This window comes from Auxenochlorella protothecoides (assembly GCF_000733215.1).
Source record: "Auxenochlorella protothecoides strain 0710 unplaced genomic scaffold scaffold42, whole genome shotgun sequence".
Taxonomy (NCBI): domain Eukaryota; kingdom Viridiplantae; phylum Chlorophyta; class Trebouxiophyceae; order Chlorellales; family Chlorellaceae; genus Auxenochlorella; species Auxenochlorella protothecoides.
In genome coordinates, this window is record NW_011934163.1 from 43,687 (window position 1) to 65,930 (window position 22,244).

At 63.3% G+C, this 22,244-nt stretch overlaps 10 protein-coding genes across 10 annotated transcripts; 5 read left to right on the plus strand and 5 right to left on the minus strand.

The window, feature by feature from the left end:
- Positions 1-83: 83 nt before the first annotated feature.
- F751_3894 (hypothetical protein) lies at positions 84-659 on the minus strand (the record flags this gene model as incomplete). The annotated part of the gene is made up of 1 exon (XM_011398250.1): positions 84-659. The coding sequence occupies one exon, from the start codon at positions 657-659 to the stop codon at positions 84-86; it is 576 nt and encodes a 191-aa protein (XP_011396552.1).
- On the plus strand, positions 511-4,158 carry F751_3895 (putative aarF domain-containing protein kinase, chloroplastic; the record flags this gene model as incomplete). The annotated part of the gene is made up of 12 exons (XM_011398251.1): positions 511-530; positions 732-1,149; positions 1,378-1,521; positions 1,651-1,833; positions 1,982-2,134; positions 2,337-2,482; positions 2,660-2,763; positions 2,939-3,101; positions 3,198-3,330; positions 3,541-3,660; positions 3,770-3,847; positions 4,024-4,158. 12 exons carry the CDS (start codon positions 511-513, stop codon positions 4,156-4,158), a joined length of 1,797 nt encoding a protein of 598 aa, XP_011396553.1.
- Positions 4,159-4,715: 557 nt separating this feature from the next.
- Positions 4,716-9,524, minus strand: F751_3896 (Uncharacterized protein C4F10.09c; the record flags this gene model as incomplete). Its single annotated transcript, XM_011398252.1, has 11 exons — positions 4,716-5,092; positions 5,327-6,117; positions 6,434-6,624; positions 6,852-7,032; positions 7,109-7,201; positions 7,376-7,487; positions 7,654-7,957; positions 8,126-8,214; positions 8,353-8,414; positions 8,591-8,776; positions 9,175-9,524. The coding sequence occupies 11 exons, from the start codon at positions 9,522-9,524 to the stop codon at positions 4,716-4,718; spliced, it is 2,736 nt and encodes a 911-aa protein (XP_011396554.1).
- A 1,172-nt stretch (positions 9,525-10,696) lies between these two features.
- On the plus strand, positions 10,697-12,747 carry F751_3897 (ADIPOR-like receptor; the record flags this gene model as incomplete). Its single annotated transcript, XM_011398253.1, has 4 exons — positions 10,697-10,958; positions 11,120-11,441; positions 11,720-12,284; positions 12,547-12,747. The coding sequence occupies 4 exons, from the start codon at positions 10,697-10,699 to the stop codon at positions 12,745-12,747; spliced, it is 1,350 nt and encodes a 449-aa protein (XP_011396555.1).
- On the minus strand, positions 12,477-12,638 carry F751_3898 (hypothetical protein; the record flags this gene model as incomplete). Its single annotated transcript, XM_011398254.1, has 1 exon — positions 12,477-12,638. The coding sequence occupies one exon, from the start codon at positions 12,636-12,638 to the stop codon at positions 12,477-12,479; it is 162 nt and encodes a 53-aa protein (XP_011396556.1).
- A 139-nt stretch (positions 12,748-12,886) lies between the features above and the next one.
- F751_3899 (hypothetical protein) lies at positions 12,887-13,207 on the plus strand (the record flags this gene model as incomplete). The annotated part of the gene is made up of 1 exon (XM_011398255.1): positions 12,887-13,207. The coding sequence occupies one exon, from the start codon at positions 12,887-12,889 to the stop codon at positions 13,205-13,207; it is 321 nt and encodes a 106-aa protein (XP_011396557.1).
- On the minus strand, positions 13,016-13,983 carry F751_3900 (50S ribosomal protein L27; the record flags this gene model as incomplete). The annotated part of the gene is made up of 3 exons (XM_011398256.1): positions 13,016-13,114; positions 13,372-13,518; positions 13,729-13,983. The coding sequence occupies 3 exons, from the start codon at positions 13,981-13,983 to the stop codon at positions 13,016-13,018; spliced, it is 501 nt and encodes a 166-aa protein (XP_011396558.1).
- Positions 13,984-14,401: 418 nt separating this feature from the next.
- Positions 14,402-17,551, plus strand: F751_3901 (Condensin complex subunit 2; the record flags this gene model as incomplete). Its single annotated transcript, XM_011398257.1, has 9 exons — positions 14,402-14,654; positions 14,783-14,974; positions 15,111-15,242; positions 15,490-15,645; positions 15,793-15,997; positions 16,261-16,414; positions 16,589-16,778; positions 16,938-17,026; positions 17,276-17,551. The coding sequence occupies 9 exons, from the start codon at positions 14,402-14,404 to the stop codon at positions 17,549-17,551; spliced, it is 1,647 nt and encodes a 548-aa protein (XP_011396559.1).
- Positions 17,552-17,743: 192 nt separating this feature from the next.
- F751_3902 (hypothetical protein) lies at positions 17,744-18,990 on the minus strand (the record flags this gene model as incomplete). The annotated part of the gene is made up of 4 exons (XM_011398258.1): positions 17,744-17,936; positions 18,286-18,404; positions 18,495-18,574; positions 18,861-18,990. The coding sequence occupies 4 exons, from the start codon at positions 18,988-18,990 to the stop codon at positions 17,744-17,746; spliced, it is 522 nt and encodes a 173-aa protein (XP_011396560.1).
- Positions 18,991-19,999: 1,009 nt separating this feature from the next.
- On the plus strand, positions 20,000-22,134 carry F751_3903 (Adenylyl cyclase-associated protein 1; the record flags this gene model as incomplete). The annotated part of the gene is made up of 7 exons (XM_011398259.1): positions 20,000-20,228; positions 20,332-20,396; positions 20,521-20,601; positions 20,787-21,140; positions 21,282-21,401; positions 21,586-21,750; positions 21,934-22,134. The coding sequence occupies 7 exons, from the start codon at positions 20,000-20,002 to the stop codon at positions 22,132-22,134; spliced, it is 1,215 nt and encodes a 404-aa protein (XP_011396561.1).
- Between the last annotated feature and the right edge of the window lie 110 nt (positions 22,135-22,244).

Below are 22,244 nucleotides of genomic sequence, written 5' to 3' on the forward strand. Positions count from 1 at the left end.
ACCAAAGTGTGTGGAAGCCAATCAGCTTAGAGTATCTATGTGTAACGGAATACGACCATTTTTTAAGTGAGATCGGCCTGGGTTTAGGTGCAGAGCGATTGGCGCCGTCCACTTCCTGGGGGGGGGGACTGTTTGCTGAGGAGGGTACCACAACAGCGGTGGGGTACCGCGGCTCGACCACACGACACACGCACGGTCGTGTGCACGTTCACCCTCATGGTGAACAGTGCGTGCTCACACAACCCCACGCGAGTTAGCATCAAGGCAGAGTGCTTGCGATTGACAACATGCACGCCCACATATCTGGCTGATTCACCCGTAATGGGAGCCATGACAATGCCCAAGGCTTCATGCGGAGGGCTCCCATGCTCCTCCGCATACGGGCATGCAGCCGTTGGCTGGGCAAGAGCCGGGTCCCGTGTTTCCCTGCTCACCCCACATGCACAGTATGCATCCAGCACCTCTACGAAACCGCCTGCAGCCCTGCCCCCCAAACCCGCTGCCCAGCCCATGAGCACACAAACCAGCAAGTGCGCCGCTGGAGGGATGCATGCCGGGGGTTCACGGGACGAGCGGCCCGTGTTTTGGCAGGGCCTGCTGTTGTAGCATGTATCTGAGAGGTCTTCCTTCCTCCTGATGATGACATCGGCTTCCCCCATGCTGCACCCTCTTTTCCTGCTCCTCCCGTGAACCACCTGTCACCTAGCAACCTCCACCCCCTTCCTGCGCAGGCACATCACCTGGACCTGGCCCGGGCTCATGCCGGACATGCGCGCCGCCTACCTGCAGCTGCAGGAGGAGACGGGGACGTGCCGCATCAACCAGACCTACTCCCCCGAGGCTGTGCGCCAGGCGGCCTTTGGCACGCGGGGCGCCACGCTGGCCACCGCGGGCCGCGTCGCGACGGTGGTGCTGCAACTGACCGGCTTCGCCGCGCGCTTGGCCTGGGATCGGGCCCGGGGCCTCACCGACGGTGACAGCGTGGTGTCGCTGCGCGCGGTGCAGCTGCGCCGCCTGCTCACCCGCCTGGGCCCCACCTTTGTCAAGGCGGGGCAGGTGCTGGCCAACCGCCCGGACATTGTGCGCCAGGATTACATGAATGAGTTGTGCCTGCTGCAGGATGCCGTGCCGCCCTTTCCAAACGACCAGGTGGGGGGGGCAGGAAGGGACTGTGATGCCGGAGGGCAAGTGCCTTGACTGCATGGGCATGTGTGTGGCAGAGCAGGGGGTGACAAGGAGGGGAGGGTGATACAAGTGGCATGCCGGTAGGCTTCTCTCTGCTTGTTGTGCCGTGCCAGCCGAGGTATTCTTAGAGACTGGACTGAGCCAACTGTGGGTACACGGAGCCCACTCTCCCCATCCTCCAACGAACCGCAGGCCATGCGCATGATCGAGGAGGCGCTGGGCCGCCCCATGGGCATGGTGTTCTCCTTCATCTCCGAGGACCCCATTGCCGCGGCCTCCCTGGGCCAGGTGTACAAGGCCGTGCTGCGGGAGACGGGGGAGGAGGTGGCCATCAAGGTGCGGGGAGTTGGTTTTTGGGAGCAGGTTTTCGTGCTCGTCACCGTGCGACAAGTGGTGAGGGGCCTCTGGGCCCCTGCCTCTGGGACCTTGTGCCTTCATCCAGTAACACACAACGCTCCCATACAGGTCCAGAGGCCCGGGGTGGAGCCCACAGTCCTACGCGACCTTTTCTTCTTCCGCATCATCGGCGGCTTGCTGACGCGCTGGTCGCTGCAGCGCCTGGGCTGCAACGCGGAGCTCATCGTGGATGAGTTTGCTGAGAAACTGCTGGAGGAGCTGGATTACGTGCAGGAGGCGCGGAACATCGAGGTGGGGCAGGGGGATAAAGGGCGGGGCTCTTTCATAGCGTGGATGGCGTGTGCTGGCCGGCGCACTTGAGGGCGGTGGCAGCTCTTCGTCCCTGCGTACCCAGCTGAGAAGTCCCTACCTCAGAATCCAAACCCCAACACACACTCAGGACTTTTACCGCAACTTCCAAGGCGACCCGCTGGTGAAGATCCCCTGGGTGAGGAAGGACCTGTCCAGTCGCCAGGTGCTGGTCATGGAGTGGATCGAGGGCGTGCGGTGCTCGGACGTCCTAGCCCTGCAGGCATCCGGCATCGACCTGGAGGTGAGTCTGGGTGGGGGTGGAGGTGGGAGCACGCGAGGGTTTATTATTTCTGTGTTTATGTCCATCAAGGAATCAACCTAGTGCATTGCCTGGCTAATGGGGGTCCAGACTGCTTTGCCCAGGCTCCCAGCCTGGCTCCTCTCTACGTCTGCTGCATAGCTCCATCGATGATTGGTCCCTCTATGCCCCTTCCCACATGCAGAGGTTCATCAGGATAGGGGTCATCTCCGGCATGCGCCAGCTGCTGGAGTTTGGTCTGTTCCACGGCGACCCGCACCCGGGCAACATCTTTGCGCTGCATGATGGCCGCATCGCCTACGTGGATTTCGGCAACGTCGCGGAGCTCAGGTGTGTGACCGGGCTGGAGATGAAGGATGCTGGACCGCGATTTTCTCATACGTGGCCCATATTTAGGTCGTGCAGGTTGATGGCAGGAGTGCACGTGCCAAAAACTAGTGCAGTTGACTATCATTTTCCCGAGGCGAGACCCACAACCCCCACTCCCGTTCTCCCCTTCTCTGACAGTCAACGCAACAAGGAGGTGCTGATTGACGCCGTGGTTCATGCCGTGAACCAGGATTATTCGGGCATGGCGGAGGACTTCATCAAGCTGGGGTTTCTTGCCGAGAGTGAGTGCTGGACTTGGGAGCTGCGCGCCTGTTGTGGACCTCTACCCACCATTGGATGATCAGGGTGGTGGACTGGCGTGGCGTGAGGGTGCAGATGCTTTGGAGGCGCTCAGGATCAGGAGCTGGTCTTGAGACACCGAATCACTCCAACGCAATCATCTTCCTCACATTGCAGACACGGATGTGAGCCCCATTGTCCCGGCCTTGGAGCGGATCTGGGCAGACTCCATGGGCAAGTCCATGGCCGACTTCAATTTCCGCACTGTGACGACCAAGTTCAACGAGCTGGTGTACCAGTACCCCATCCGAGTGCCTGAGCGCTATGCCCTCGTCATCAGGTGGGTGCCGCAGGGGCTGGGCAGTGTTGCTGAGGATGTGTGGGCGCTCAGGAAAGGCTCAGGGCCAACTTCACACCCTCCCACCTATATACACAGGTCCCTGCTGACCCAGGAGGGCGTCTGCCTGAGCATCGACCCCAACTTCCAGTTCCTGGCGGTGGCATACCCTTACATTGCCCGCCGCCTACTCACCGACCCTGACCCCTCCCTCAGATCTCGCCTCATCCAGGTTTGGAGGGGGTTGGGACACATTTTGAGCCATTGCTGCATGCCCTGATTGTACCAGTAGCCCTTGCAGTCGGGACATGGGGCGGAAATATATGCTGGGTCCCTTCCTGCCGTTTCTACATAATTGGAAATTTGAAGTAAGTTATTAGAATACCCAGGGGTGACCTAGGGTCTGCCGCCTGAGCTGTCATCACCACCCGCACTCATGCAGGTGCTCTTCCAGGGCGGGAAGTTCAGGTGGGACAGGCTGCAGAACCTGGTGACCCTGGCGCAGAGCGGGACGGGAGCTGTGGCAGCTGACCTCACCACCACCGTCTCGGATGGCCTCAGGGTAAGCCTTGTGGGGCGGTCTAGACTGGCGGGGTCTGTTGAATTGTGCTGGGCTCCCATAGGCTTGCACCATTTTGCAATCTGAAACCCTGCGCCGCTCTCCTTCTCAGGTGGTTTTGCTGGACCCCAAGCTCCGCGCCCAGATGATCCTGGCACTCACAGAGGACGACCGGCTGCATGTCAAGGAGGTGCGACATGCCATGGGGTCGAGGTGGAGAGTTGCACTCCATTTTTGCGCGCAGGTCATCTGCACAAGGCCTTTGAGCCGTAAGAGCATTCCACCTTCTGTTTATTTTACACTGCGGCCCAGAACCTGTACACAAGTCTCCTAACCCTCCAAACCCAGCCCATCCTCGCCCTATAGGTGCAAGAGCTGCTGCGGCTGGTGCAGCCTCAGCTGGACATTCCTCAGGCCCTGCAAAGCACTGCCCGGGAGCTGCCGAGCCTGGTCCGTCAGATGGCCCTGTCATGGTCTCGGCAGGTGCTTGCATCCCCATGACCAGCTCGTTTTCAGGGCAGCTGTGGTGGTATTTTTTTGGCCGAGTTTTCCTGCGTCCCTGGCCACACTGTGGCACAGATGTTAGTGAGGGTGAATTTTGTGCACCGTGAGATGAAACTGTTCTCGCACTTGAATTTTTGGGTCTCCTGTGGATGACTGAAGCATCCCATGTACACACGTAAGGTCCTAGTGTGAGCCAGATCCGTGCTTGCGCTGCCATCTGGGCACAGCAGCAGCTGTGAGGTGCCGAGTAAATAGATTGGGGGAACGGCTTAGTCAGCCATTTGCATGCCACAAGAGCACAGCAGTCGCTGTAGTAGTGTGAGCCCCGATTATACACCAGGCTCCTGGATATCAGGCTTCTTCAACGAAGTGTTACCATCACACAATATCTTTCGAGATAACCCTCAACCAGGTCAGCAGTGCACCTTCTAACCACAGCGCTCTCGCCCTTTTAAACCTCAGTCTCTGTACACTGTAACTCGTCAAGAATATCCCGTCAAGTGCCTGGGCTGCCTTACAGAAACCGTATCTCCAAGTCAGGCACATCCCACACCTCACTTCCTTCTTCGCTTGCTTTGCTTGTCCCCCCTGGGAGTTGCCTGCGCCGAGGCTGGTTCATCCCTCTCTGCCTGCCCGTTGAGCAGGTGGGCGTACTCTTCCAAGGGCGCAAAGTCTGAGCTCAGGTCCTTCGAGCGGCGCTTGCCACCCCGTGCTGGCAGGGCCTCGACCTCCTCGTCCTCGTGATCCTCATCGTCCTCCTCATTGTCGGCGCTGCTGCTGCTGCTGCTGCTCGGTTCTGCCAGCTCAAAGGGGTTGACGTCTTCTGGACCTGAGACTGTGGACTTGGCACCCCTACGCACAGCCTTGGAGCCGAGAAGGGCTGCCACCTCGGCGTCAGCTGCATCCTCGTCCCCCGATGACGAGTCCTCGCCTGCTTGTTGATAGGAGCAGGGGAGCGTGTTGACTTCAGATTCAAGCACTTGTCATCAACAGCGGGTAGAGTTGGGGTGATGGTGGCCATCTGTCAAAGCACTGGCGGGTTGGAGGGCAGCTGCGCTGACTCAGAGTCCTGCTAGGAGATCCATCGCACTCCAGGCCCCCCCACCACAAATTCTCATCCAACTCATGATCTCCAAACCCCGGAGTCCTTGCTCCGGCTGCACACCCGAGTCAGGCAGGCTGGCCAGGTCGTCGTCGCTGTCGCCATCCTCATCACCAGACGACATGTCGGAGAACTCTGCGCCCTCCAGCTCCGAGCCGTCCGCCTCCTCTTTGTCGTCCCCACCAGACTCGCCCTCGTCATCACCTCCAACAACCTCCTCCTCTCCGTCTGCAGACTCCTCTCCACCGTCGCTCTCCTCCAGACCGCCGGCATCGCTTTCACTGTCGCTGTCATCCTCGCCCCCTGAGTCTGCCATGGCGTCCGCCAGCTGGGAGTAGTCGTACCCCGCGGCGCGGTCGGGGTCGGCCCCGATGCCCTCCTCGCCCCCCTCCTCCTCGCCCTCCAGGTAGGCATCGGCATCCTCCGAGTCGGCGTCGGACAGCAGCTCCTCCTCCTCCTCCCCCGCGCCCGCCGCCCGCGCCTTCCTGGCCGCGGCCGCCGCGCGCCGCCGCGCTACCCCCGCCAGGCTGTAGTACTTGAGGAAGAAGACGTCTTCCGGGGCCACGTCCGCCTCGGACAGTTGCCCAAAGTCGGGCGCCCCCGTCTCCGCGACCCCGGGCAAGGGCTGCATGGCCGACCCGCCGCGCGCGCGGCCGCCGGCCTTGGGCCGCCGCGCGATGAACTTGTCCAGGAAGGCTGCGGGGGTGAGGTCGCGGAGCGGGTCGCCGTCGTAGACCACCGACGTGCCCGCCAGCAGCGCGCGGGCCATGGCCGCCACCGAGGGGTGTACGTGGGATGCCAGGCAGTCCAGCTCCCAGAGGCAGGACGCGTCCGCGCCAGCGTACAGCGGGTCACTGGAAGGAGGTGTGGGATTTGAGGGATTAGCTTGGGGAAAGGGGGAATGGAGCAAAGATTGACAGTGAGGGTGCCATGCAGGGGGTTGCGAGGAGGGCAGTGGCGCATGCGCTTGGGGGGTGCTGTAGTCCTGGGCACGCCGCCGGATGGCGGGCGCAGAGGGGCGCAGAGCTGCTTGATGCGGCTGTTGCTCTGGCATGCAGCTGCCCTATTGCCAACAGTGAGCGCACCCCAGACCCGTGTCATTGACACCACAGTACCCGCCAGGGGTCCCCCAACCCCCAAACCCCACCCCCCCCGTCTCAGCCTGCTCACCGCTTCTGGGCGTCGTATCCGCCCTCTTTATCTGGCCAGCGTGGGGCCGCACCGGAATCCTCTTTCCTGACGGTGTGCGGCCTGGTGGGCTGGAACCCAGCCTCGCCGCCCTCATCGGCGTCCTTGAACTGCTCCAGATTGTCGCCGCTCTCCTCCGCTTGAAGCACTGCGCTCCACAGCCCCGGCCGACTCTGCATGATGGGGTTTGGCAAGGTGATGAGCAATGCTGCGGCACGGTGCTTGTGGGCGGGAGTCGGTGCTCGAGGGCAAAGAAAAGCCTCAGCCTTCTGCCTCGTAGTAGTCTCAGCAACATCCTCCGAGCCAATGCACCAGATGAGGCCCCTCTGCTCTGTTTGCCAGTCCGCACGTAAGCATACAAGCTCAGGGCTTGCGGGTTCCCGACCCTCTGGTCGCTCACCTTGAGAACCTCTGATACCAGGATGAGACATCCGCAGGCAAAGTTCGCAGGAGACTCCAGGGCAACCTGCAGCAGGCGCTTGGCAAAGGCACAGGTGCGCTTGTGGCTGACGTCCGCTTGCACGGCCGTGGGGGGGCAGGAGGTATGGACAGATGGAGGGGGACGTTTCAAGAGAACTATCCTGGACATCGTGTGGCGGGACGGGGTGGGGTGGAGACCCCTCCTTCCAGGCGAGCCAGCTCACCCCAGCCTCCAACCCGAGACCACACACCTTGAGCAGGAGGCTGAGGAACATTGGCGCCTTGCTGGACTTTGTGAGCTCCGAGCTGGACAGCACAGAGTACAGGCCCCTGCAAGCGACCAAGAGTAGGCAGGGCGCAGGGCTGATGTCACGGAAAGCAGGCCGTTGCACTGATGATGACGGTCCTGTAGAACCCTGGCACAATGTGCACACCCAGGCAGAATGCCTGGCTGGCCATGGCTTTCCCTGCATAACACAGGAACCGCTCCTGCATCCCGCTCACCTGTAGAAGCGGTCTGAAAGCGCATTCCTGCTGGACATGAGCTGGAAGAGGAGCAGCAAGGCCTGCGTGGCCACCCCAAAGGAGCGCGTGTGGATGAGCCGGAACAGCGCGTCTGCCGGGGGGTTGGGTGATGGGTATGGTGATGGGGCTCGGGAAGTGTGTGTAGGCTCCTAGTCCTCAAACCTGCACGCAGCAACGGCTGCACAGCCCTTACACCGCCTGCCATCCCCACTTCCTCCTTCCCTCCCCAATAAATGCACACCAATGGCAACTCGCACCTGCATGCTGCTGGATGAGGGGCTCCACCTCCTCGGCCGGGACAAAGGGGAAAGCACGGCGCACGCCCGTCAGCAGGGCCGACAGCATGCGCGCGTCTAGCTCCCCGGTCTGCCCAGTCAGCGCATCGGGTGCGCCGCCTTCCTTTCCCTCCCCCTTCCCGGCCTTGCTCTTGGGAGGGTGGGAGTGGGAGGACTTGCCCTTGCCGTGCTTTCCCCCCTTCCTCTTCTGGTGCTTGGCGCCGTGCTTGCCGCCATGCTTGCCGCCATGCTTGCCGTGCTGCACTGCAGCGCTCTCCTTATGGAGCTGAGGGATGAGGGCATGGAAGGAGGGATTCGTGTCAGCATGACAGAGGCAGAGGGGGGGGTGGTTTGTGCTATTTCGCAGTGGCCAAGCGATTTCAAAGCCCTCTCCTTCACCATGCACAGATATCAGCATCTCTGCCACAAAAAGGAGCAATCAGGTGGAACTCACTGTCGCAGCAGTACCAATTTTGCCGTCTAGAATCATGGAAAAGAGGGTGAAGTACACATCTATCAGGCGCCGGGCCAGGGCTGGGCCGCCTGTTCATATCGAGAAACGGGAGGAACGAAGTGGTATGGCTGGCGGTAGTTGGAGTGCCAGTTTGATACAGTGCCTGGTCACAGCACATTGGGGCTCCTGTCAGGCCACTCCTCCCTCAAAAATCAGGCGTGGACTACCTTGGGTACTGCTGTGACTCAGCACCATTTGATTCAGGTAGACAACGGCATAGTATCGGGCCCTGCATGGTGAGAGGGAAGGGGGCGCTTCAGCAGCCATGCCATGTGAGTGGTGACCCATCCAGGATCCTGCAGGGAGTCCTGGGCATATGTGCAGCCCACAGCAGTAACCACCCCAAGCCCTTTCTTGCCACCATAAAGACAAAGTCGGACCCCTCCCTTCACCGCGCCGCCGCACCTGTCCTGGAGGCCTGGGCGGAACATGAATCGCTCCACCTCCCGGACCACCACTACCTTCATCATGGGGTGTTCCGTCAGCAGGCGGGACAGGAGGAAGCCGACCTTGGAGGCCAGCTTCCGATCGGGATCGCCCAGCTTGTTGACCAGGGCGGAGAGCAGACGCTGCTCCTGCTCCGGTTTCTTGCTGCAGAGGGATGTCATTCAGGAGAAGGGGGTTTGGGATTGAGCCATCTATAATCTGTGGTGGGGGTCTGTAAGGCTGAGCAGGACACTTCTGGGGCAGCTGGTCTCCAGGAGGCACAGCAGCAGACAAAGTACCTCAAGAGCATTGTGTGGCACATCGGCAGGGATGCAGCCTCACAAACCACCATTTGCCAGCACGCGTCACATTCCCCCCAGCTCCTGCATATGAGCCCCCATGCTATGCTCCTGCCCCCCCCACGACCCTCATCGACACTCTAGGGAAAGCCATCCTTTCGGCGCCCCAGGCGCTCATCCAGTCTTCCACCTCTCCTCCTCTCCTATCCCCCCATTGCCCCCCCCCCCCTTCCTTCCTCACCCCCCTTCCTCCCTTCCACACACCTGAGCAGGTCGTACATGGCCTTCACGGACTTGTCCTTGACAAACTCCAGGTTGTCCTTGGACCCCTCCTCCAGGATGTCCACGAAGCGCGCATAGCGCTTCTTCACGCAGTCCTCGAAGTGGAGGTAGAGCAGCGCCAGATCGTCAGCCCTCACTCCCGGTGTCAGCGCGCCCAGGGACTGCTGCTCGAAGAAGCGCAGGCGCCGGTCCGGCAGCAGCACGGTGGCGAAGAGCTCGGCCAGCGCGTCCAGCGTGGCGCCCACCACCGCGCGCGCGCCGCCGCGCTTGGCCGCCATGCCCAGCAGCGTGTCCAGCGCCGCCAGCTCCGACAGCGCCTGGTCCTGCACCATGACCGAGGCCGCGGCCACGCGGTCGGATGTCGTGCCCGCGCGCCGCACCTGCTGCAGCCACTGCGCGTCGGTGCCCTGGCGCCGGCCCAGCGCAGCCGTCGCCGCGCCCTCCTCCGCCACCAGCAGCGCCTCGGCCGCCGCCTTGCGCTCGGGGATGAGGGCTGGGTCGGCCTCGCCCTCCGCCGCAGCCAGGCGGGCGGTGTGGAGGGCGGCCGCCTCCCACCACAGCGAGGGCTCGTCGCGGGGGAGGACGCTGCGGGCCGGGGCGGCTGCCGTGCCTGGAGCAGGAATGGGAGAGGAAGGTGGGCAGAGTGGGTAGGGATGAGGTGTGCGACAATGTCAGCGGAGGGGAGGATTGGACTTCTTGTCATATACACGATACCCAAGTATCCTGGGCCAAGGCCCAAGCTCAGAGCATCTTACGCACCCCACCGCCCACCGTTATGCTGCTGCTGCTGCTGTTGCTGATTGCGGCCCGGGGCAGGTGTGGGAAGCCTGGGAGCGCCAGTGTTGGACTTGCCAGCCGCTTGCCGCTTATCCGCGGGGCTGAAAGCAGGCTTACTCCCGGGCGTGGCCTTACTGGCAACAGCAGGGACCTCACGCGCCTTCGCTGTTGCCTTGGCCCCTGTGCCGGCCTCCTCCTTGGTGGGTGTCTTCGGCTTGACTGCCCTGCCTATGCGCTTTTTCGACTTTTTGGGATCAAAGTCAGAGAAGGCACCATCGCCACCACCGGCCCCTAGCCCCAGCTCGGCCGCAAACGCCCTGAGGTCGGCATTGAGGTCCCCCGTCTCCGCCATGCAGCCGTTCCGCCAAGACACAGTCGGGGGAAACTTACGCCCTCTGCATCAGGGACGGATAGTAACAGGAATCTAAACATGCATACTACTTGTGAGCGAGCTCGCCATCAGGATGGCTCTCCATAGCACTCCTGGCACCCCGGGCTATGCGCGAGTACCGGGCCAGCAGGCACAGCACGAGCATCGAGCCCGAAAAATATCCCAGGATTCTTACAAAGAATGAGCAAAGCGGTCGGGCGGGGCTGGCTTGATGATATCACGAACTCGAGTGAACTTTTATATTGTTTGTATTGTACAGACAACCCCCAAGTATCCCTTTGCTTTTGGTGAACCCTTCGGAGAGCCCTAGCTTTCGGGAGGTCCCGGGCGAGGACCATGGGCGTCGCCAGCGTGGCTGTAATGGACTCCGGTACCTTCTCGGTTCCGAGCCGAGCTGCGCTGAACGCACCGCGCCGTCGACGGCAGGCTCGGGGCTGGCTCGCGCCCGAGACGTTTGTGTTTGACAACCTCCCTCCGCACCAGAAGGACAACCAATACATCCGTCGCTACTACCGGGCCAATTATTCCTGGAAGCGGAGTCTGCTGAGCCTCTTCTCCCTGCACAACGAGACGGGAAACATATGGACACACCTCATCGGTGCGCGCGGAAGGGGTGTTGGCGCAGGGTGTGGGAGGAGTCGATTGGAATGCGGCTCATGAAAACAGCCTACGAAGATATGGTCTGCGCACTGTCACCACCCTACTCTAAAATCAAGCTCGACCCTTGCCTTTGCACCCACTTTCCACCCCCTTGTCCAGGCGTGGTCATCTTCGTCTGCCTGATCTGCGCCACGGTCAGGGTCGCCCCCGAGCCCCTGGCCCTGGGCAGCAGCGCCCTGTCCAAGCTCGAGCAGCGGCTGTACGCATATGGCAAGACCAACCTGTACGAGCTGCTGGAGACGGTGGAGTCGTGGGAGGCCAAGGTGCTCAAGGTCGGCTCCTCCGGTCTGGGGTCCATCGAGGAGCGGTTGGGCTCCTTTGGCCTGCACAACCTGCACGACCTGGTGGAGTTCCAGGAGACACTGCGCCGGTATGGAAAGCGCGGGGTCAAGGAGCTGTCTGGCTTTGGGCGCCTCATCCGGTGAGCGCTGGGTTCATGGTGTTCCTGGGTGAGGTGTTTGGGGTAACCATGGGGCGAGCTTCCTTGCCTCCTTTTTCAGCTGGGGCCCACCCAGCGACTGGGAGTGCAGGCATCGAGTAGATGCATCCCTGGGAGAGAGTGGAAGAGTGCCGCTCCCCACCCATGAACCCCGTGCCGGAGGCCCGCCTGCCCCTGCCGCCCTGCACCCATGTCCCATGCCCGCGCAGTTCCAGTTCATTCCTTGTTCACCCCGCCCTGGCAACGGTACCACCCCACAGGCGCTTCTCCCGCAGCGGCATGGAGGAGCTGGCCAGCATGGAGCAGCGCCTGGTGGGCCTGGGCCCGCGCGCCCTGGCCGACGCCGACGAGGCGGTCCAGCGCGCCCTGGCGGCGGTGCTGGACACGCAGTGGCCCGCACGGCGCTGGCCCGTCTACGTTTTCATGGCCGGCGCGGTGGTGTGCCTGGCCACCTCCTCCCTCTGCCACCTCTTCGGCTGCTGCGCGGCCCACGTCTCCACCCGCATCTGGCGCCTGGACTACGCCGGCATCGCCGTGCTCACCGTCACCTCCTTCTACCCGCCCGTCTACTACGGCTTCATGTGCGCGCCGGCCACGCGCGCCGCCTACCTCGCGGCCTCCACGGGCCTGGGCCTGGCCGCGCTGGCCGTCACGCTGCTCCCCTTCTTCCAGCGACCCAGCTATCACCGCGTGCGTGCCGCCACCTTTGCCGCGCTGGGGCTGTGGGGAGTGGTGCCCCTGCTCCACGCCTCGCTGCTCAACGCGGGTGTGAAAGAGGTGCAGGCCGCCATCACCCTGGACGTCGTCATGGGCGTCATCTACCTGGTAGGGTGGTCTGGGTGGGTGTCTGCTGGGAGGGTTGAGAGAGGGGGGTTGCTCCCTTGATATCTTGGAATGCAGGCCGGGTTATGTTGCGCGGGGTGCCGGTGTGCATGAGCATAGGGTGTTGGGATGTCCTCTTCCCCAGGGGGCACCGTCTGTCCAAAAGCTCTGCAGCGGGGTGCCCGGGTCCCAGATTCACAGCGCAGCGCACCCAAACCTCCCCCAAACCCCTCTGAACCCCCCACCACTCACCAACCTTGCACAGGCCGGCGCCGCGCTGTACGCGGCCCGAGTCCCTGAGCGTTGGTGGCCTGGCGCGTTTGACATGGTCGGGCACAGCCACCAGATCTTCCACATCGCGGTGGTGGTTGCGGCCTGCGTGCACTACCGCGCCACCCGCATCCTCATGCACTGGCGCGAGACCACGGGCGGCTGCGGGCCGGGGGGGCTGTCGCCGGTCAGCTGATTTGATGGGGCATCGGCCCGATTGAGCTCGGGTGAGCCCTGAGCAGATACCACACCCTCTGAACACAGACGACTGGGCGTCCCCAGCGCTCGCTGGGCACCGCAAGGCGCTGCGAGCTGAGGCTTGCCACTGAGACAGCATGATGCCGGGGCTCACAGCGTCCTTTCTGCCCTGCGTCCGGGCTCTGCCGGATGCGGTAAAGAATTCACTCTGGGCCCCTGCCCCACCCATGTTCCGGCCACAGGGTCAGAACGACTCCAGTCCATTCTCATCGCACCCCTTCCTTCTCAATCTCCCGTTCAGCTTGACAGCCCACCACTGTTTTTGCCGCCATAAGCGGCCTCAATGCCCGGCCGGGCGAGGTCCACTGTTGTCCACTCCAACCCCTTTTGGTGGGGGACCCCTCTTCCCCTCCCCTCTTGCCATGCGCGCCCTGCAGGTGCACTATTCCCTTCCCTGACCCAGCACGGAGACTTGTTATACACAGTGACGATTGTCCAGAGCCCCAGGCAAAAGAAGTGATGCTCCTCAATAAGTGGGAGAGGAGGCCTCGGGGGAGGCCAGCATGCCTGCCGCCGCCGCTGCCGCGGCCCTCCGCCGCCCCCGCCTGCTGTCTGGTTGCACGCGCTGGCCCTCTGGGATGACGTAATCGGAGCTGGGGACCACGCTGACCAGCTTGCGGCGCGCGTTGCGGTCGAACACCACGACGCCGTCGATGAGGGAGTAGAGCGTGTAGTCCTTGCCCAGGCCCACATTCTTCCCGGGGTGCACCTGTGTGGGCATGGGGCAGTGGCCGGTGAGCAAGGTGCCGCGCGCATGCAATGCAGGGTGCCACGGACTCACGTGACCCATTGGGGGGAAGGAAACAGGTAATGAGGCCCTGTGGCGCCACCAATCCACCAATCCACAGCACAGGGGTTCTGCGGCTCAACCCCCCCTTTCCTCCCATCACAGAGCCCCAGAACGCAGACCTGCCCACACCTTGGTTCCGAGCTGGCGAATGATGATGGCCCCCGCCCCGATGGCCTGCCCGCCGTACACCTTGACGCCACGCCGCTTGGACACGGAGTCCCTGCCGTTCTTCGTGGAGCCAGCTCCCTTCTTGTGTGCCGCCTCGATGGTCATGGGGATCGGCACAAAGGGAGTCACACGCAACGAAGCCTTCTGGTACATGGACACGGCGGGCCGGCGGGGGCACGTGGTCCCGAAGAAGGAGGTTCCTAGGAGCCCCTGCATCGCGCCAGGTGCTCGAGTGCAGGTGCGCTACCGAGGTAAAGGAAAATCCTTAAAACCGACCTCCTGATGCCGGTCAAATTGTGGGAGCTATTTCAAGAGGTTCGTATGTGGTAAGAAGGACGGTACGCCACTAGACTGGGAGCGCTCCTCCAGTTCTTGATAAGATCAAAGACCACTTCCCGCCACCTGGCTGTGCCGGGTCCGGGCGCGGGCACGGGCTTCAAAACGAATCGACAGCAACAGCTGCGGGCGTGGCCGCGAATGCCGGCCTATGCTCCGCGGCAGTGCATGGTGTGTACCTAGCATCATATCCGCAAGTCGTTCCGCGCAGCTGCGACGACCCACATCCGGGATGGAGCCCGAGACGGGCGGGGCTCCCTCCGGGGCCGAGGCCCTGAGCGCTGGAGACCTCAGAAATATGCTCGGTCAGTGCTTGAAACTGGCCTCCGAGAACAAAATCACGGCCAAGAACACCTGGGGCCTCCCTCTCATCGAGCACCTGGATGACCTGATCAAGGCAGAGCCAGACAGCACAAACTTCCAGCGCGCCAGTGTCACCCTGGATGCCGGAGTCAAGATCTACGGCACCCGCGTGGACTCGGTGCACACGGAGACCTTCAAGATCTTGGGAGGCCTTGGGCGAGCTGCTGCGCCCGAGGAGGCCCTCGAAGGTCTGATGCTGGGAAGGGTCGAAGTTTGGCATGGCTGCTCCGCCGCAGACAATCTCAGCCCCCCAAGCCCTTTGCGATGGCTTCAGGAACTGCGTATCTATTCCAGACTGACCCCAAACACCCTGCAGATGGCGCCCAGGGAGAGGACGGTGTGGGCGAGGGCGCGATGAGCCGACGACGCAAGGTCTTGGCTCTGGATCAGAATGCCACCCTGGAGTCCAGCCCGGACGCTCTGAATCTCAAGCAGTTCGACCTGGCTTTCGATGTAGACCCCCTGTTCCAACAAACGTCTGCACAGTTTGACGAGGGCGGCGCCCAAGGTGCAGAGCGTGGGGGCAGGTCCATGGGCATCGTGACTTGGATGGGTGCGGTGGCTTACCCCTGCTTCCCCCTTGTCCGCCTGTACCTGGTGTCCGCACCGCCTTGATCCCCTTCCCCAACCATACCACACCCCAGGCCTCCTGCTGAACACCTTTGGGGTGTTCCGTGGGTGTGAGGTCATGTTCGACTCCAGCGAGGTCCCGGAGCAGGCGCTGGCGCCCCTTGACCCAGGGCCGCCACAGCAGGTGTGTTTCTTTCTGGGGGAGAGTCAGGCGGGTCCGACCTGCACATTGCCCTGCCCTCCTTCTAGCCAGTGGCTCTCGACGGAACTCCCACGCCTGGGGCCCGCAGCTCGACCTGTCTGGGCTAGAGCCGGCCCTGGCAGCCTGGCGGGACGAGCTGGCCCGGCTTGGCCCCAGCTTGCTGGCCGCGCCCCTCTGCCCCAGCCTGGCTCGGATCCAGGAGCTGGCGGGGGAGCCGGCGGCGCCGGCCCCCCAGGCCGCCGCGGAGGCAGAAGCCCTGGTGGCGAGCGCGCTCCGGCCCGAAGCCTCGGGCGACGCCCAGGGTCCCCAGCCGGCCGCATCCGCGGCGTCCTGCGCAGGGGCCACTGACGACGCCATGGCCTATCACGACGACGCCGACACGCAGGGAGTTTACGACGGGCACGATGGTGCGTCCCGGACGAGGAGAAGGGGAAGGGGCGTTTTGTTGTCTTCATGGCCGGGATGAGTGGCGCACTGTAGTGTTCCGGCCTTACATCTCCGAGTCTTGTTGTGTTCCAAAACGTCCTCTCCCTCCTGATCCCATCCTTGGTCAGACGGTGATCACGGTGGGGACGGGGGCGGCTACGATTCCGACAGCGCAGCCAGCGAGGCTGGGGCGGTGCACGTCGACCCCGAGCCCGGTCACACCGGGGGAGAGGGCCTCGCCCCCGAGGCGCTGCACTGGCTACTGCACGGCGGCGGTCCCGGGGCCGAGGGCGGACCCGTGCCCTCCGGCCTGCCCAGCGGGACGAGCAAGGGGTGGGCGGGGGCAACGCACTGGAGGTTCCGGCCTGGCGCCGGGGCTGCTGCGGAAAGCGCGGCGGGCGGGGGCGGGGAGGTGGACCGGGGGCCGCGGAAGGAGCGGAGGGCCGCCTCGGGGTGAGCTCGAGCGCGATGAGTTGGTCTGGGGATGCCAAGGGGGAGTGGCTGGGCGGGAGGAAGGTTTCACCCGGCCCAGGACGTGTCGCCACGACACCCCAGCCATGGCATGGTCCCCCTTTCACCCACAAAACCTGGTCCAGGAGGAGCGAACCCCTGGACTTTGTGAGCCTGATGGCGGCCGGCCCGGCCCCCACCTTTGCCATGCTGACGGCCGAGAAGAAGGTGCCGGCGCGGAGATCGGCCAAGAAGGCGGATGCCCAGCGCCTGCTGCTTCCTGAAGACTATCACTGCAAGGTGGGGCAGTCGGCACGGCGATTGAAAGAACACTCACGGGAAAGAAACAGCAAGCGGAAAGGGGAGGTGCCCAGCCGCAGGGTGCTGAAGGCACTCGCCCGCCTGGAGAACACTGAAACGTCACAGTCCCCACTCTCGATGGTGACCGATGCATCACATGTTCCTCTGACGCAGGCCGAGATGATGTTCCACTACGCGCTCCAACCCCGCACCCTCCTGCTCTCCGGCCTGGGTGCGGGGCTGGGCCAGGGTGGCGAGGAGGAGCAGGGGCTCCAGGAGTGGGCCGACCTCGGGCAGGGTGGCGCCGAGGACGACGACGACGACGACGGGCCTGGCGACTTTGGCGGCTGGGAGCCGGCAGGCGGTGAGTGCTCGAAGAGGGGGGGTGGAGAGTAATAGACAGGCCTTGCTGACTTGCTATGAAACAGGCTGCCCGGGGCCAGCACAGGCCATGAACACTGCCTTGCGCTGCAACGTGCAAGTTGCTCCTCTCAGCTCCCAGCCTTCCTTCCCACTGGAACAGCCGACGCTGACGGGGCGACGCTGGAGCTGGTGCAGGCCGCCCGACAGGTGGAGAAGGTGGACATCCAGTATGCACGAGCCGCCAAGCACGTGAGACGGGGCTCCTGGGTGGACCAAGCTCCCTCCAGCAGTGCTTGATTTGATATCGGAGGTAGCGACGATGCAAGGGCTTCACACCTCACAGTCGTCCGCCCTCCAGCTCCTCGGAGTCTGTGTCCCGAGTGTCTCTCTGTCTCAGCTCCCAGCCCCATTGCCCTTCCCAGCATGCCCCTCATTCTCCCTGCCCTTTCTGACCCCACCCCGACCCTCTCGCCCTGCCGCCCTCCCTCCCCTGCCCAGGTGGACGTCCGTGCCCTGAAGGAGCTCATGTGGGGCGGTCTGCAGCGCCAGCTGGCAGCCGGCCACGGCGCCTCGCCGGACCGCCCTGCCCAGCTCCAGGCCCTGCTGAGCGAGGTGCCGCAGGAGTCTGCAGCGGGCCCGGCGGCCGACATCTCCGTCCACCTCTGCTTCATCTGCGTCCTGCACCTTGCCAACGAACACGGGCTGGCGATTCGGGGGGTCCCCACCCTGGACCGGCTGATGGTGCACGGCACCCGCCCGACGGCGGCGGCCTGACGAAGAGCGCATGGCCGATTCGTGGTGGGGCCGTGTCTTTTTGGTGAGGGCCCTGCCATGCATGACCCTGACGAATCTGGACGCCCTGTTGATCCCCTGCCAGAGATGAGCCCCGCCCCTCATTCCATCTCCCTTGGCCACCTCTCTTCACCATAATCACGACGCTGTACAGCCGCCCAAGCGCACGCAGCCTCACTTCCGGCCGTAGCCATAGGTGTTGTGGTAGCCGCGGCCAGGCCCCGGGGCCTGCTGCGCGGCCAGGACCTGCCGCTGCCGCGCTGACTCAGCGGCCTCCCGCTCCAGCCGCTCCGCGCGCAGTGCCACCAGGAGGTCCGCCTGCGCCGCCGCATACGCAGCCTCCCCGTCCCCCCGATCCTCATCACGCCTGCGGTGTTTCTTGCCGGCCTTGGGCTCCTTTTTCCTCCTTTTACCCGAGCGCCTGAGGGACTGAGGCCGAGGGAACTCGCTCCCTTCCCCTCCCCTAGATCTCGGCTCCGCGCTGTGATCCTCTGCAATGAGCTCCTCATGACTCCTCCCCAGAGCCTGCAGCGCAGTCGCCTGCCAGGTCTGGAGATCGGCAGATGGTACGCCCCCGCGGGGAGGCTCTGCACCTCCCTTGGTGTACCTGGGAAGGCAAGGGCACGGACGGTGAGCGCTGGGCCCCATGAACAGTCTATCCTTGACCATGCACGGCCGTGGTACAGCATGCCACCCAAGCCCCCGCCACGCCTCACCATGGCTGGGAGCTGGAGCCGGTCAGACCATGGGCAAATTTGAAGCGCTCATCAAACTTGGCATCCGACGTCTGGGTCTTCTGGTCGCCCCTGTTTGCCACCATTTTACGCTTCTCAGCCTGCAGAAGGGTGTGGAGATGAGGCCCTGGCAATCAGACCAAATCTAGGCTCAGTCCTGATGCCCCAGGCTTGACCTCTGCCTCACGCACCTCTACTTCTGGGTGCTTGGCCTGGGACATCTGCTCCTCCAGGGCAAAGAGATTGAAGCGCTCAGGGGGTGCTATAGCAGCTGATGGCACGAGTGCAGGACAAGGGAGTGCAGTTGCCCTGTCCTCTGTCGCCGGACCGCCCTGAAGTCGTTCACGATTGGAGGGTCCTGTACTTGGCGACCCGGTGTCCCCTCCGGCTAGTGGTCCACTACCACTTGCCTCGCCAGCACCTGGTCCCAAAGCATCCTGCGCCCCATCGTCTGGCTCCACCAGCGGCATCTGCATGGTTGGCAGTGTTGCACCTGATGTATTGTCGTATGACGAGCTGCCCTTCTCAGCAGAGACAGGTGTGCAGCTGCATCCCACCTCCAGCCGCCACGCTTTCCCATCTCACGCACCCCTTGCCGTTGCCGCGCCCGAGCCAGGAGCATGCGATGCCGGTAGCCTGCTTCTGCAGCCTGGTGTCGGGTAGTAGCCTCCTCTTGCTCTGCAGCATGCTTGGCTTCATCCTCGGCGACCTTGAGGCGGTTCTCCCTGCCATAAACGTTCCACCTCTTCTGAGGCAGGATGTTGAGTCCGCCTACAACAGCACAGGCGGGGAAAAGAGAATCTGGGTGTGATAGACAAGCCAGCGGTATTTTTCAAACATGGAGTGTCACCCATGTCCTCCGTACCATGTCCTCCCATCGGCAACGAGCTGCCCAAGCGGTCGCAGCGGGTCTATGAGAAGGCCCCGAGGCCTAATCCGGAGCCACCACCCATGCAATAGCACACATGAAGTACAGAAACATCTCGGTGGTTGATGAACTGTCTTCACTCGCCTTCCTACTCGTTCATGCAGCATTCTCTGAGATCGTGGGGCGCGAGAACTGGGAACCGGGAACTCGCGATCGACAGCCCGGAACGATATATTGGTGTCCTTCTGGGTGTCGTAATCCCCTGATCTTACTTCCTGATTGGCTGATTCCTTACCGTATACCTAATGAATTTTACCTGATCTTCCTGGGAGGGCTCTCTTGTAAACATGGAGGCGGTGATCGCGAGACTTGAGGCAGTGGCAACGCGTCTAGAGGCCACAGATGTAAGGATCGTCCTCCTTCGATCTGGATTTCATCCATCGAGCATGTCCTCATAATATTTATTTCCCTCCCACAGGGACGCTTGCGACAGTCTGGTGCATCCACAGCACACGCCGTCCCAGCCACTGTCTCAGTGCCACAAGGAGGATCGAAATCCGCTCCTATCACCCCGCCGACCTCAAAGTATCAGGATCAAGACTCCTTTTCTCAAGTGATCAGCGCAACAACCGCCTTCCTTGATGTGGCGGAACGTATCGGGGGAGAGGTGGGTGGCCTTTGTTTGCAAGGGATTGTGGTTGGACTCCTCCCAGCTGTCACAGCCCCCTGCCCACCGGATAGAGACATGACCAATACCGTTTCAGATCATCCCAGCCCGCATCCTTTGCCATTCTCTTCCAAGCTCAGGTTCTCCTGGCTTCGCGTACAATGGCAGCTGGTGTCCAGAGCGTCAGGAAAGTTCTCCCTGCATTCCAGGTGTGCCGTGCTCCCAGTGGCCCCGAGGAGCTGCAGCAGCTCCTTGCACCGGTAGCAACCCAGCTGGAAGCCGCAGGGAAGCTGGGATCGGGATCCCGCTCCCCATACCTCAATCACTTCAAGGTGGTGGGGGAGGCCGCCCAGGCGCTGTCCTGGGTCGCATACTCTGGCCCCAACTGCGGTGAGGAGGAGGGTAAGAGGGGGAGAAGTGGCTGCAATTGCCTGCTCTATAACCGGCATGGCGTTGAAGGTGTAATGGATGCCCTGCCTTACCACGAGCACAGGCATGCGCAGCCCCCCAGACCATGTGTCGGATGCCTTGCAGGCTGCCGAATTCTATGCAAACAAGGTGAGCTGTTTTGGGGTTGAGCTGATGGCCTGCTCTGGCTTCCCCCATGTCGTAAGAAATAGGCTGGAGCGGCTGCGCCGCCAATGCGTGTAATCCAAGGCCTCCTCCTCCCGTGTTCGCCCAGGTCCTCAAGGACTGGAGGCCCAAGGATGCCACGCACGGGGAGTGGGTAGCTGCACTCAAAGCCGTGCTGAAGGCCATGCAGGTGGGTCTGGATGCCTTGCGCGACTCTTGCTGTGGAGCACAACAGAATGTGCAGTGAGAATGTGGAAGGGGTTCATCGTCATTTGTTTTCAGAGTTTGTGTCGGCTCGTGGGCCCCCACACACTAGCTGACAATCACCACATCTTCCAGCCGAAACGCATTCGCGCCACTCCCCCATCATGTCAGGACTTTTGTGCGGCCGAGTACCCCAGGGGACCTGCCTGGAAGGAGGGCGGCCTGTCCGCCGCATGCTTCCTGCAGGGCGACAGTGGGGCGCCCTCCTCCACGCGGGCCCCCGCGGCGCAGCCTCCCTCTGCGCCGCCCGCCGCGGCCACCACCTCCCAGCCAGGCGCCGCGCAGCCTGCCAAGCGCGCCGGCCAGGTCCCGCGTGCTCCCCCGCCCCCTCCTCCTGGCCACCTGACCAAGCCCAGGGGAGGTCCCGCTGATGAGGAATCGAGGAAGGCCTCCGGCCCCACCGGCGTGGCTGCCCTCTTCGCCGACCTCAACCGCGGCACGGCCGTCACCGCCGGGCTGCGCAAGGTGACCGCCGACATGAAGACCAAGAACCGCCCGGCCCAGGAGGGCGCCGGGATCGCGGCACCCGCCAAGCCCCAAGCTGGCGCCGTCGCGGCGCCGCAGCGCGCGGCGCCCACCCCCGCGGCCCAGCCCCCACGCTTCGAGCTGGTGCAGGGGCAGAAGTGGGCCGTGGAGCACCAGGTCGGGGTGCCAGACCTGGTGGTGGCAGACACCGAGCCCAAGCACACCGTGTACGTGTACGGCTGCCGGAACTCCACAATACAGGTGTGTATGTTTGGGGGGAAGGGGGCCAAGCTGACAGGGTGTGGCGTGGCCAATGCCGGCAGTGCCCCTGCGACGCTTGAGACTGAACACGAGCACCGTCGCCCTCGCATGAAGCCTGGCCTGTGGTACTACCCTATCCCTCTGCAGACTTGAGCCTCCCATCCCCCTTCCCAATATCACCCAGGTCAAGGGCAAGGTGAACGCCATCTCCCTGGACAAGTGCTCGCGAGTGGGCCTGCTCTTCGACCGGGTGGTGGCGTCCGTGGAGCTCGTCAACTCCTCGTCCGTCGACGTCCAGTGCACGGGCGGGGTGCCCACGCTGGCCATCGACGCCTGCGACGGCGTGCAGGTGAAGAAAGGGGGGCGCGGGCAAGAATAGGGGGGGGTGCGTTCACGGAGAGGGGAGGTACCAATGAGGATCAGGATCGTGGTGCAGGGTTTTCAAACTGCGGCTTGGACGGAGATCGGCGGCGTCAGCACCCCAGCCCCAGCTTACCACACCGCATTCCCCCCCCTCTCCCCCCCACTCCAGCTCTACCTGCCGCGCTCGTCGCTGGACACGGATGTGACCACGGCGAAGAGCAGCGGCGTGAACATCATCGTGCTGGCGGGCGACGAGGACGGCGGCAAGGAGGCGGAGGGGCCCGCTGAGGCGGCGGTGCCGGAGCAGTTTGTGACGCGCTTCCGGGACGGCGCCTGGGTCACCACGCCTGTCAGCCACAGCGGCGCCTAGGGAGCCGCGATCCCCTTCCTAATCCTGCTCAGACCCTGGTTTCGAGCGCCCCTGGGCTGCCCTGTACACGACGATTCGGCCAGACAGGTGCAAGCGGGGCTGGGCGGTGC